At 38.1% G+C, this 14246-nt stretch overlaps 2 protein-coding genes across 2 annotated transcripts; both read right to left on the bottom strand.

The window, feature by feature from the left end:
* Positions 1–1526: 1526 nt before the first annotated feature.
* Positions 1527–5204, bottom strand: LOC21409273 (aspartyl protease family protein 1). Its single transcript, XM_024177031.1, has 10 exons — positions 4621–5204; positions 4394–4529; positions 3650–3885; positions 3338–3562; positions 3108–3243; positions 2924–2997; positions 2747–2846; positions 2605–2662; positions 2229–2300; positions 1527–2133 (listed from the first exon to the last, which is right to left on the bottom strand). The coding sequence occupies exons 1-10, from the start codon at positions 4947–4949 to the stop codon at positions 1907–1909; spliced, it is 1593 nt and encodes a 530-aa protein (XP_024032799.1). The 5' UTR covers positions 4950–5204; the 3' UTR covers positions 1527–1906.
* Positions 5205–9897: 4693 nt separating this feature from the next.
* LOC21409271 (CSC1-like protein At4g35870) lies at positions 9898–12923 on the bottom strand. The gene has a single exon (XM_010114992.2). It carries the CDS (start codon positions 12576–12578, stop codon positions 10119–10121), a length of 2460 nt encoding a protein of 819 aa, XP_010113294.1. The 5' UTR covers positions 12579–12923; the 3' UTR covers positions 9898–10118.
* Between the last annotated feature and the right edge of the window lie 1323 nt (positions 12924–14246).

The following is a 14246-nucleotide window of genomic DNA, read 5'->3' as shown; positions in this document are numbered from 1 at the left end:
TATATATATATATATATATATATATATATATTGATAGTTGATAAAAAAAATTAATGACAATTAATAAAACTAAATTCTTTTTACGTTATGTCATCAAATTTTTATATTTATAAGTGACCACCAATTAAAACGTGACAATTGAAAATTCATATATATATATATATATCATATTTATATATATATATATATATATGACTATCATTATCATGATGCTAACCAAAGTCCTTAAAAATTTAACTTCATTCCATGTATGATGTGTTCAAACGAATGTAAGAAGAAAATTTGGAAGCCGTAGCTATCAATATCTTTCAAACATATTTATATATATATATATATATATGACTATCATTATCATGATGCTAACCAAAGTCCTTAAAAATTTAACTTCATTCCATGTATGATGTGTTCAAACGAATGTAAGAAGAAAATTTGGAAGCCGTAGCTATCAATATCTTTCAAAAGCTTTGCGGATAAAAGAGGGAAAAGGAAAAACATAACAAGAAATAGTGGAACTAAAAGCCTCTGTACGCTTCCTTTTTGGCATTTCTTAACAAGGTGGTATCTCATGAAATCCTAATCAAAGTCCTTATCAATCACCATAATCCAACACTAGATCCTTCTCAATTTTGAAGCCCTCAGTTTATATATATGCCTTCCCCTCGTCTCCAGAACTTTCACATGCTATCGAAAGTGTTCTTTACATAGGTTTGAGTGGAAAAATTTAAACTGAAATTTAAATTTTTGTGAGAGAGAAAACACTAACAAAAAGGTTAAATTGTGAGTCGAACCTACGAAAAGAAGGGGAATTATAGTTTCAACTATTGTGGTTGTTAACCAATGCTAACAAAGACCTTGACACTTGAGTGATAACCAAAAAAAGGGTGTTTGCATATAATAAATCATTGACTTTCTTGTTCTGTATCCTATAGACTTCACGTGAGAGACACATATGGGTGCTGAACAAGTGACCAAGTGTACAGTAGTAGTTGGTGCTTGTTGTGTTGATATTGTCATCAATTTTTTAAGCTGTTTTATTTATACTCAGCCTGTGGTCATTTAGAGCTTTATATCATTTAACTCAATTTCTTTTTCTCATTGATGTTGTTAATAGAACAAGGCTTTTCTGTTACATCACTGCGCCTGATGGACTAGAAAATGCAAGGACTTAATCAAGTATCTATTAAATACATAACCAACTACTTTTTTTTTTTTAATATATTTTTTATTTCTTCCTTTTCTTGCTAAGGACTAAACATCTATACCTTTTCTTTGTTTTCTAGAAGACTGACTTCAGGGCTAAATCTTAATATTGGGTGATCCCACTAGGTTCTTCCCACCAACAGCTTTAAACAGGCATTAATAAGTGATGGAGATTTCCAACAGACAGATGCCGATATTTCACAGCCAATCACTGTGTTGACTTCAAATTTTTTTTTTCTTTTCATTCCTTTTTATTAATCACCAATAAAGATGGACTCTATTTAAGATGAGTGAAGCAAAAAAGGTTTAAATTCTGTAAACTCCTGATCTAAGAGCGTGTCATAAGAGGAAAAATTCTTTTTGTCATTGAGTAAAAGGCTATTAACAACATGTGTAGCATTATTGTCTGCTAAAAGAATAGAAGATGTTCCATCTCTTAAAATATAATATACAACACTAGTGTAGTGATTCCTATGCTAGATGAAGATGTCCCGGCGGAGGAAGAGAGGGAAGGAACATAACAGGTACTATTTGTTTTTGGGTGTATCATGTATCGTGTATGTGGCCCCGCCAAAGGGATCGACGATGCGCTAAGGTGCAGAGGTCATCCCAGATTTTCACAAGCATGGTATGAAGTGGAAATATAATCGGACAGAGATATAACCTAAAATATAAAACCTACTGGGGCTAAGAGCGGTCTACAAAATCATGACCATGTAAAACGTAATAGAGAAAAAATGATGAGAAATCTGAAGCAAGTCATTGGAATGCTATGGCAGTGATAAGATGAGGAACCCCTTGAGTTCTGATTATTCCTCATCTCTTTTTTGGATTTTGGCACGGAAGTGTTACCTAGTCCAGCAGCAACAGCAGGAGGCACAGTGGTAGAATTGGGTTTTGCTGGGAAATTATTGTAATCTTCAATGTCATAACCTGCATGAGGGAAAGTTTAGTCGTACAGTAAGAAGTTTATTAGAGAAAAACATAGCAAAACATCATGTGCAAATTGAAAAGTGCATGGCACCTACAATCAGATTTCTTCCAGCCTAAGACGAGTTTCTCTCGATCAAACACCACTCGGTAGCCAGTCATAAAGTTTTCTGTAGAAAGATTGAAGAATAAGGTGAAATAACTTTGTAAATGATCCGTGAAACATTGATATGTTGCGAGACAAGAAAGCAAATTAACTTCATCAGTGTTAAGGCCTAATTTGGCGTGTACCTCAACTCTTTTCTAAACATGGGTGGAATAGAACAATAAGAGTCTTAGAACAAATTTTAATCCATTTTTACATAAAAATAAAATTTTGAGATTGTTTCCCATGAATTAACACCAATACACCATCAAATCAATGTTTTATTATGGAACGTTTAAATTAGGACTGATTGACCAACACAAACTTACGTCCAATTATATTCAGTTCTGCACTCTTCACAACTGCCAGGCAATATACAATTTCGTTCTGCAAATCATTAGTAAGATTCATACTTAGAAGAAGATGTTGCAGGTTATTTAATAAAACAGAATAACGGAAAAAGAAACTTACCTGTGTGGAGATTACAATAATGGGGTCATAGACAGCAAATTGACATCCACCTTTCATAGTTAAGCTCAGGCTAGGAATCAAACTGGAATTCGCTTCGGGACTGCCCATTGTCAAGAAAAAGTCTTAGATTCGGAGGTAGAAACTAAAAGGAAATATGAATGAGAAACAATAACCGACCTCATATCATAACAATATTCAAATGGAATCCTTGAGTCAGTTGGACGTCGTGAATCCTGAACCTGTGAATGGAACTGCAACAGAACATAAATTAAATAAATTTAGTTTCAGCAGATGTGTGAGAATAAAATATGATGAACCTTTAAGTCAGGGGTGAGGCACATTTCATTGTTCAAGTGCTTACGCTTTCTGAAAGCCTTGTATAGATTGGCTCAACCAGATATGTGAAAGAGGTCCCTGAATCAAACAGGGCTGAGAAATCTGCATCAAATAGGCTTGTCCCCACTCGAATTTGAGTAACAGTGATGTTATAAGTTGGACTGCAAGAGACGTGATTTCAGTATAGAATATGCAAAGATACAATTCCAGCTTCAGTAACTATCAGCATCAAGTACAGGAGAAATTACCACTTACTGTGATGGGTTCAGATTGAATGGGGTCTCGTCTTGATCAGGACTGCCCTTGTCACCGAAACTGATTCTCCCAATTCCATCTTGTCCAAAACACATGGAGAAAGAATTTGCAATAAAGCCTTCTTTGGATAAAATGCTAGGCACTGATATCTTCTCCATCCCAAGCCCAAACAAACCATTAGGAGCTGCAACATCAAGGAATGAACCACTTTGGACCTGTCCACAACTGCATAATTCATGTTACATTATCTACAAATGTAAGAAATTGATGTTTATATTGGTTATTAAACTAAATGATGATAACAGAACTCACCCAAAAGTGACGTATGCCTCAACAAGTTCCTCATGCTTATCTTCCTTTTTCAAATGCAGGACATCCTCTATCAATATCCCAGATGTAGAAGTTTCAGCTGAGACATAAGATACCATGTAAGGGCAACTGCTGAAAGTTCCAAGGCATCGGCTACGGTGCACACACAAACTGTCATTGCAAGTGACCTTTTTGCTTGTTGATGACCCCTTAGGGTCATACATGCTAAGCTGAAAATCCTGGCACACAATAAAACGAATTAAAGATGGATCCATCAAAATCATGCATATATGCCTAATAACCATCAATGCCTTTTGAAATTAACACTTTTTAATCCTTAATTGTTTTATAGACACGGCACGTTTTGTATAATAACATTCTATGACCAACAATGGGTAAATTAGATATACTTCACAAAATCTAATATTCGAATCCTAGCCACAACATAAACCAGAAAAAATAAAAGAAAACCCATTACCCACTTAGCATTTTTTTTTCTCTTTTCAAATTCCAACTAATGGTAGGAATTTTGTACTCAAATTAAATGCCTACTTAATATTAGTAATAAGAGATTAATCACTAGTCACTAATTACCTACTCAATTGGGAAAACACCAAAATATCAACATCCATTCACAAGTTCTACATACAAATGATACAAAGAAAAAAGAACAATTACAAATATTAATATTGAAACCAAAAAGTTTGAAAATTGATAGGAAAAAAAAAAGAAAAAGACAGAATTTACCGGCGCATAAGAAGTGGCATCAGTAGGGGCGCATCGGGAGCAGTCACAGGGCACCCAAAAGAGGTCGCTTCCAGTATCCAACGCCACCATGAACGTCGTCCCCGGAGTTCCCAACTTCACCGTCGTATAATGCAGACTAAAAATGATTCAAAGAAACTATCAATCCCTAGATTAATTATTCAAGAACCCTAAAAATTGAATCAAGAAAAAGGGCAGAGAAAACGCACAATCCCAAGGAGGTGATCCGGACGGTGGAGTTTCCATCGGAGAAAGCGAGAGGGGAGTTCCCGAGTTCGGAGAGCTTCCGGCCGCGGAGGAGGCGGTCGCGGTCGGCCAAGTGAGCGTAGTACTCGAAGCTGCCCTTCTCCGGGACGTCGGCGGCGGCGGAGGACCACCGCTTGACGGGGTCGGAGAAGCGGTGGTGCATCTGGAAGCTGAAGATGCGGAAGCTGAAGATGCGGCCAGGGCAGCCGCCGCCGCAGATCAGGACGGAGAAGAAGAAGAGGGAGAAAAAGGATGAAACGATGTCGTTTTTGCGGCGGAGAAGAATGATCATTCTGGTTTTTTTTCTTTTCCTTCCTAATCCCTAGATCAAGAGGAGAGACGACTGAAACGACGGCCTTTTTTTTTTGCTTCTAATTTCTTTCTTTCAGAACGAAGAAGAAGGAGAAGAAGAAGACTGAAACGACGACGTTTTTCTTTCTTTCAGGAGGTAGAAGATGGTGAGACGACGACGTTTTTGTGTTTCATGCAAGAAGAAGAGGAAGAAGGGACGAAGAATGGCGATTATTGATTGGGAGCTGAAATCTTCTTGGCATTGGGAAATGGAGAATCTTATTATTAGATCTTGGACTGTAAAAAGCGAGTCTTTTTTCACTGTTTAGAGCTATCTGACTCTCAGTGTGTAAACTTTCCGTTTTTGGCTTCTTGTGGGTCCCACTTTGTTTTGTATGCGACCGTTAAGGAAGTTACAAATGGCGGTTTTTTGTGTTCTTTTTTTTTTTTGGGTTGTGCTCAACGACTCATACGGAGATAGCGCTGAAATTTTATACGGGTCGTCTGTGACCATTGAAAAAAATAATTTTGAGTTTGATTTGATCTATTTAAAAAAATAATGTTAATCTAATAAATTCATCGATTCATTCTTGACTTGCCGGTGAAATTGTATCTTGTATACATTGATCGGTACAATCTTAATCCTTAATGCAGACCAACGCTTCAACAATGTCCCTTTGCAATGCGTTTCGGCATGCCTCAAGTATTCGTCTGGTCGTATTGAAAGCTTGTTCAAATGAAACAGTGGAGACTGTGATCGAAAAAATATCCATTGCTAATTGAGTTAGGATTGGCCAAGTTAATGATCGCGCGCTCCACCATTGAACTAAGTCAAACGATTCTCTAGTATCGTCGACTATTAAGCTCTCACTAAGGTACGCCATAAGCTTGTTAAAGTCGCCACCGCCGCTGCCACCTATTGATGAAGATCCACTCCCAGCTTCTGTTTGAGTCGTCTTCTTCTTCTTCTTCAACTCGAAAACATTAAAAAATGAATGCGAGTTTTCATCTTCTTATTGCGGTTCCTGTACTCTAGAGTTTATGTTTCTAAACTTATTCTCATATTTACTATATATCAAAAACACATTTAAAACCTAATATTCTCTTATCTAAATCGAATCCTTTAAAGTAATGTCCGGTTACAGCTAAATAATCTTTATCGGCAGCGGCAGACCAAATATATGCAGTTAACGTAACGCAACCGCTAGTCGAGTGTAAAAGGTTTATTAATGCTTCTTTTTCTTTTTTAAATAATTTTAACACTAAGAGTAGTTTTTGAAGTGAACTGTGCATTAGGATTATGTACAACTTTAATATATCGTTGCCAATTAGGATGCTCTACAAAATTAAGTGGTTGATCTAATGCAGTTATCATTCGCGCAACTTCCGTACGATGTACTTATGGATTGTATTTTCAAGTGGTTAGACCACCGGTTACGCGATCAAAACATAATTGTGGTCGGCGGAGTTTAGCTCCGCTGAACTGGCTAAGCTTTTGAAAACACTTTTTGGAGTGTTTTCTCAAGTGTGTTGTGCCGTGAATAGTATCACCTTATAATTTAGATAAATAATATTTACACTTAGCTATATGTTTAGTATTACCTTCATTGTCGATCTCCTTAATTGTGTCGAAGTGATCCGAGACTGTTGAGGTACGCTTGCATTTCCTCTTGGAGGTTGCAACAATTGCAGACGTAGTAGCACTTGCCCTCGCCGCTTCTCCATGCCCACCACCATTGTGACCACGACCTCCAGTACGTCCACCAATGCTCGGATTATCAAATTCCTACATAATAAATTCATTAGTGGGAAATTGCCCTTCTTCCACGTTGTGTTGGGCATTAATAGGAATACCACTATAACAAAAAGAATCCATTATAAAAAATAAGAGCGATTTGAGAGATAGAGTTTTAGGATATTGTGATAGTTTTAAGAAAAATTGTAAGAGAGATAGAGAGAGATTAAGAGAAATTGAGAGAGATTGAGAGAAATTGAGAGGGATTGAGAGAGTTTGGGTGAGAAAAATGTGTCGGTGATAGGGGTATTTATAGGAAAATTTTTAGGTTAAAAAATTGAATTTTCCCCCCAAATTCGGATCCAACGGTAATTTTTTGTCTTGGCGGGTCGGGTTCGGGCCGAAAAATCGGGCAACGGTAAAAAAATAGCCGTTGGATTCGGCCAGTTCGGGCTTCGGGTCGAGTCGGGCACCAACGGTCAAAAATATATCCGTTGGTCGAGCTCGGGCTTCAGGCAATTCAGGGCGTTCGGGCCTGAGTGAAAAAATATAAAAAAATACTGGCGGACGGCGGTTGATGGCAATATCATGGCGGCGGGCTCCGGCGAATTGTTCATTTTCGGGCAGCTTGAGCCTGAGCCTGAAAAATAAAGTTAAACGGGCCGGCCTTTGGGCCTGCCCGCCAAACCCAAAAAATTCATACTTCGGGTAGGCCCGCCGGCCCAAAACTCCAACACTGTACGGAAATAAGTTAATAACAGTTTGCTCTTCCTCATCTGAAATCCCAAATTCATCAATGAAACATAAAAGGCCTGAATCAACGTAAATATGTAATTTCAGAGTTAAGAGAAACCATCATAAGTCTAACGTTGCACAGCCTAACGTTTTAAAATATAGCTCTACCATTAGTTTTTTTTTAATCCTTTATCGTACAATTTCTCTGTTTGTAATTCCAAGAATTATTAGGAAAAGTATAAAAGAAAATTTAGGCCCCGTTCATTTCACCGATTTAAGTTTAGAATTCGAGTTTTGCTACAGTAAAAAGCTCTCAGAAATAATCACATCTAACTTTTTACTACAGTAAAAAGCTCTCACATTCATATCTTAACTCGAATTAAAAACCCGAATTAACGAACTAAACGGGCACTTAAAATGCATGGGAATGTGTTAGATTGTGACGTTCAGGGGAACAAATTGCAGTCATATATTACGATATAAACGACGTTTGTGATAAAATAAAGGTGTCGTTTGTGATAAACGGTGTGTCGTTAGATAAAGTTCATTGTAAATCAGAGTTGTACGTAGGAAAGAGACAACAACAACAAAAAAAAAAAAAAAAAAAAAAAAAAAAAAAGTTCTGGATAAAGAAAAAATTTTTGGCTTTAAGCTATTTTTTAAAAAAAACCAAAAAAAAAAAAAAAAAAAAAAAAACACGTGTTATAGAACCTATCTCAATTAATCAAAAATGGCTTTCAGAACATTCTTCATCCAACATAACTTAATTAGTAGTTATATTGGAAAACACGTATAATCACTCTAATTAGTGGAATAATTCGAGTTGCGGTAGATAATTACAGGACAATTTGACTCCATTAATTAATGTCAAAACATATACATATCACAGGCTTTTACTCCTACCAAATCTACAGAAAATAAAAAAATAAAAAATAAAAGAAAAGAAAAAAAACTCTACAAAATTACTTCAAAATTTCAACACGCTACGATGTCGTTTCTCAAGGCGTCTCAGGACCAAAACATTAAAAAACAAATAATGAAAATAATAAATAATAAAAACTCATCGGAGAAGCTTGCTTGGCATCAATGTTGAGAGATCAAGCTCCATCTGGAACTGAGCAAATTGAACGTCGTGAACCAGCGGATTACCAGTCCTTCCCGGCGGCGAACCGGAGTAACACGTCGGTAAACATACGCATTCCCTTCCCTCAACGTTCTGCACTAAGAAGAATCATCAACAATCACATCATTTTCTACACAATAATCCTAGATTTTGATTGTACATGAGAATTGGAAATCCAAACCTTGTCGATGATCATATTCAAGATTCTGCTTCTTAAATCGGTGTTTCCTTGGCTGTTCGAGAGAAATTCAGATAATGAGTTCAGAGAAAAAAAAAAAAAAAAAAAAACTCTTTGCTAGAGTGAAAAAAAAAAGTACAAAGATAATTTATGGGATTAAAAACCAGAAGTGAAGTTTTGAATTTTAAGATCATGTCAATATCATAACATGACTGAAAATGTACGTGAATGTAACACTTTGATAAAAATCTGATGGTCAACGTCAGTAATTTTTTTTTCCCAGTAAACTATCAAGCAATTTTGAAAAAAAAAAAAAGAAGAAAAAAAGAACTTTATAGAGATGCTAAGACCTGTGATTGAAACACTGAAGAGGCTTGAGGAATTCGGGAATGGATGGTCCGAGTCGCCGAGGCTTCGGACAAAGAGGACGATGATCATTGCTGCCGAAGATGAGCTTGTTTGATTCTGATTCGGAGTCTAAAAGATTGTTCTTCACTGCTAAATGATGCATAATCTTTTTTGCCCGAGTTTGTGTTATGAGTACAAGTAAGGGCTTGTTGCCACTAAGGATTTCAACTTCTGCTATTTATGCAGTCTTGGTTCAAATAGGTTAGTTATCATAAGGACAAACCAGACGTTTATAATAATTATAATAACAATTATTATTATTTTCTTTTGATCTCAAAAACCACATGTTTAAGATGAGAGAGAGAGAGAGAGAGAGAGAGAGAGAGAGAGAGAGGAGATGAGAGTGAGAGAATCAGTAACAAGTGGAATCACATTAAAAATGCAGACCATGTTCAAGTGTGTGAGAGAGAGATAGAGAGGTAACATTTGCCTGGCCAAGAGTGATTATAGGCCTGCTAATTTGACTACTTGTGTTTTTTTTATCTCTTTAGGTTTAACCACAATCCTTTTTTCAACCACAATTTATTTTTTTTAGTTTTTATAAAATTTTTTTTTTAAAAAAAAAAAAAAAAAAAAAAAAAAAAAAAAAAACCATAAACAGCGGGCCCGTCACTACAACTAATAAAAAGTAAGCAATGGGCCCATATGTGGATCGCATGTTGCAGACCGCGGAGTACCATTTACCCCTAGCACTGTCCTAGACTTATTATGCTCGACGTGTGAAGCATATCAGCAAAATGTGATTGCAGACATTGTTAATCCTTAATCCATTTGGCAATTAATTAACATGGCCATATAATAATGACAGAAAATTCTGTAGAATCCAAATAAAGGAGAAAGTAGAGTAAGAAAAATAAGAGTAAAGAGGGCATAAAACTTCATAGAGAAGTAATGCAACTAAATATAGACATCAGTAAAAGAATTTCTCTCTCTCTCTCTCTCTCTCTCTCGTTTTGGGATAAATAAGGCCATTGAGGAGAGTAAGCATAAATCATGAATAATATACATCCCAGTCAAACTTAGGCTGTGAAAAGATCTCATAATCAAGAGGCCCATCCACGATGCTGTCAACAGTTTGCATGCCACCCAAAAGAGCTGGCTGAAAACCATCATTATGAGAAGGCAAAAGCTTGTACATTACTAGCAATCCAAGTGTAAATATAGCTTGCAGCTTCGTTGAATCTCCTTGAACCGAAAAGAACAAGAGCATCGAAACCAGGAACAGATCGACACAAAACCGCATGATGCACAACACGGTATCCATCAACTTCCCGTCATTCCCGGCGGGAAAGCCTTGGACTCTATAGACAAACAGAAAGTTGTACTTATCGACCACGTATCTGTACCCGAAGTAAACTGCACCAACCGGAACCACAAGCGGAGCAAACGAGGAATATATCAATGTCAGGGCAAATATTGTCAAATTGAATGCGTAGTATTGCGCAAAATCGAATGTCTGCTTTGGGGCGGTTGAGGTTCTGTTGATTGGATATACGGAAAGATCTTGGCCCTGAGAATCCATTTCATCCAGCCTAGGAGAATCATAGCTGCTGTCAGCCACCAAGGGTCTCTGCAGACCATCTGTTTCCTGATTTTCAAGTTGGTACTCTTCTGTTTGTTCCGGGACAAGTTGAAGCATGTCGTTCTTCCGAAACTTCTGAAGCTTCCTCTTAATCCAAGGTACTGGAGCCAATAAATCGTAAGATATCCCCAAGAAAGTACTTGTGATCAGAAATGCGAGAGACGAGAGGCACGACCTTGACAAGAAAGAGCCACTCATGTATTGTTCAATCCTCTTGCAATCTTCTCCATCCAAATAGCACCGACCCATTCGCAGGATGGTGCTCTCCAACGACGACTCGACTAGGCCCCTAAGGAGAATTAGATTCACCAGGAAGAAACAAACCATCTTCAAAAGCGCGGCTCTTTGCTCCCCAGACACCGTAAGATGTCTTTCAAACTTGGATAGATAGGAAAGAGCCGAAGGAATCACTATATACATGCTCACAAATACCATCACATTTGGCAGGAACTGAAAGATAAGGCTTCCAAGCCAACTCGAGCTTTGCACCCAAACTAACCACAACTGGGCGTTGTCCATAGCTTCAGCATTGATAATCCGACCAGCACTCTTCACCGCACTGATAACGGCGAGAGGAGAGCTAAAGAACAGAAGCATCAACAGCAGGCACGTGTTTACTATCACCCTCCGTAATCTCAGAGACATCTTCGATGATCCCAAGTGATTCCAGTAAATGTCAGTCGCCAAAGGCGCCCTCTCAACTTTCCATTGGTTCCTCTGCAAACGCAATTCCACAAGAGAGAAGAATTTCCCTATCCTTCTCTTCCTGTCATTCCGAAAGTCTTGTACTGCTTTATTCGTAGTGTACACGTCCTTAAACACCACGAATGCAACTCCAGCACCCAATGCGCACCCTTCTTTGTAAGCTGCCAGTTCCGTCTCCAATTCAGCTCTCAATTCCTGCAATTTTCTTAGCCTCTCTTCGTCGGTGTAACCTAAGCTAGCCATTATCCGATCCCAGAAATTTTGCACTTTCTTCCATAGATGACGAACTCGACCCCGCAAACTATCCAAACAACCCCTTCCATTTCCATGTTCAACTTCTTCTGGCAAAAGCCGAGAGTCCATTCTAGCCACTAACCATGTAATTTCATCCCTAACCCTTACCAATTCTGCGGCTAAATCGTCCAATGCGCATAAATCCATTGGCAAAATAACCCTAAAGACCTTGCCAGGATACTTATGCTGAAAATACTCTTGCAACAAAGTCCTATCAGAGCCTAAGGTTTTCGGTATCCCCTGCACCATTACGGTAAAAATGGAGGTGGAATCCGCGGTCGGATCACTCAAATTCCCATTTCCATCTCTAAATCTAGTAATCTTCGACCGTTCTTCAATGGCGGAAATTCCAAAATGCACCATAATAACAACAACCACAACGAAAAGAAAATGAATCCAGAGCAAAGCCGAACCTTTATCGATGTGGATTATCGTCGTCTTCGAGAATTCATCGCTCAGCAGAGCTTTCCCCGCGTAGAGATTGAGCGGAAGCATCACCAGTATCGAAAGGACAGCTATGGAGAGGAGCAACCCGCAGCTTCCGCCCTCGATCAAGAGGAACTGCGCGGCGTCGGCGCCGCAGTGGCGCGCGATCTCCCGGCCGGTGGCGTGCCAGACGGCGAGGAGCTTCGCGGCGAGAGCGGAGGGGCCGGGCATGCGGTTGTGGTCGCTCCGGAGCTTCACGAAGACGAAGATGAACACGCAGAAGAACGCGCCGATCGCCGATATGTTAAGCAGGTACTGGATGTTGCCGTACCACGCGGCGTAATCTTCGCCGCCATCGGGAGACGGCGGAGGAGAGAGATTCCTTCCGTTTCCGGCGGCGAAAGGCGGCACCGCGGCGGCCAAGCTCAATTGAGGCAGTTCCATGGCGGTGGAGGAGAGATTCTGCAAAATTAGGGTTCGAATATCCAGAATTTGGGATTTCTATGGTGAGATTTGGAGTAGACGAGATCCAATTCTAAGAATTTCTTCTTCATGTGGAAATTGCAGTTCGAATTGGACAGGAAATCGGATTACGATCTTCGGAGAGATTGGAATCGGCCGAGAAGAGAAGCATGCAGAGACATTAGCTTAGTTAGATTTCCATAATCGTACAAAGAATCGGATATTCTGTTCTCTGGTTTTCCCCTTTTTTCCTTGTTTGTGGGCTTGTTTGGTTCCTGGGAAAATTGTCAATGGAAAACGGAAGTGCGCCGAGAAAACACGGCGAAGGAAAGGGGAGGCAGGGGTTGTTTTATGCAATTTCTAGAAGGTGCGGATGTTTATGATAATGTCCATGATTATCAAAAATATTTTCATCTATACCCTCTCCAATTCCATCCCCATTCGGCTTTTCCTTTGCATTTCTTCCCCTTTCTTTTTGAGATGTTTATAGTAGGATATGAAAAGATACCCACCGGGGCGAAAATCTTTGATTTGAATTATTAAGATTTCGTTCATTTTATCAATTAAATTTTTAATTTCAGTTTTATTACAGTTAAAAATTCTCACAAAAAGACACATTTAACTTTTTCTATTACAGTTTAAAACTTTTATATAAAGTCATATTTCAACTCGAATTAAAAGCTCAAATCAGTAAAATGAATGATGCCTAAATTTATATTAAGATATGTGAATTTTGCATACGTCTTTTTTTGATGTGATTTTAATCAAATTTATTCTTTGTTCATTCACAACTCAAGTCACAATTTAAATTTTATTGTTACAGTGTTTTCTTTCTTAAAAATTCATATTTAACTTTTTTGTTATAATATTTTTCTCTCACATGCACAACTTAAATCATAACTCAAGTTATAACTTGAGCTATTAAATGAACATACCTATGTTTAAGAACATGTACTACGGTAACCGTAGAAAGCTCATATTTTGTCTTTGAAAATCATATAATAGTACATGACAGAAGGCGGTAGGGGTGGCCCTATGTCTCCTACAATTCAATGCTTGTTTCGTCCTTGTAGCCCTAATTCGTAGTAATCATACATCCTAAAGTGCTTGCCGCGCCAAGGAAGACTGTTAGATTTAAATGATGAACGGAAGCCGATAAAAAAGAATTGGTGAAGAAGAACAGCGAACGATTTGTATCATGCCACTAGCTCAAGTCCCACAGCTTCATGTGCAGCCTTTATCTTATTTTATTATACGATAGCACTCGCAATTTGGCGCCCTTATTAGTATTAAACCAACTCTAAAGGTTTAGAATAAAACATATTCATAAAATATTTTTTTTCTTTTCTTTTCTCTCCCGGTGAAAATGGGATGGGAAGAATAGAATGGAATGACACCAATGAAATTTTTTCTTATTAAAAAAAGTCCCACATCACATAAGAATCGTTTACAAAGTACATGGTTTATCCATCCCGAGCATTGTATTGAGAGTTGGAACGGACTCAAATCCTTGTGAGCAAGCAACCTTATGCCTTGTTTGGCTTAGTACAAATATGATAGGCAAATAGGCAATACATGGGGCATTATAGTTGGACACAAAAGTCATGTTTAGTAGCTTATATTGTATTGAATAAAGTGTATTATATTATG

Source organism: Morus notabilis, unplaced genomic scaffold (genome assembly GCF_000414095.1).
Source record: "Morus notabilis unplaced genomic scaffold, ASM41409v2 Scaffold384, whole genome shotgun sequence".
NCBI classification, from domain to species: Eukaryota; Viridiplantae; Streptophyta; class Magnoliopsida; order Rosales; family Moraceae; genus Morus; species Morus notabilis.
The sequence above is the reverse complement of the archived record's forward strand: the minus strand, read 5'-3'. Positions and strand labels throughout refer to the sequence as shown.

Excerpts from the sequence above, each read along its gene's own strand:
- LOC21409273 (XM_024177031.1), bottom strand. The coding sequence starts at position 4,949 with ATGATCATTCTTCTCCGCCGCAAAAACGACATCGTTTCATCCTTTTTC. Across the intron at positions 3,563-3,649 it reads GAGGCATACGTCACTTTTGG|TTGTGGACAGGTCCAAAGTG; the intron begins GTGAGTTCTGTT and ends TGAATTATGCAG. Across the intron at positions 2,301-2,604 it reads AGAACTGAATATAATTGGAC|AAAACTTTATGACTGGCTAC; the intron begins GTAAGTTTGTGT and ends ATCTTTCTACAG.
- LOC21409271 (XM_010114992.2), bottom strand. The coding sequence starts at position 12,578 with ATGGAACTGCCTCAATTGAGCTTGGCCGCCGCGGTGCCGCCTTTCGCC.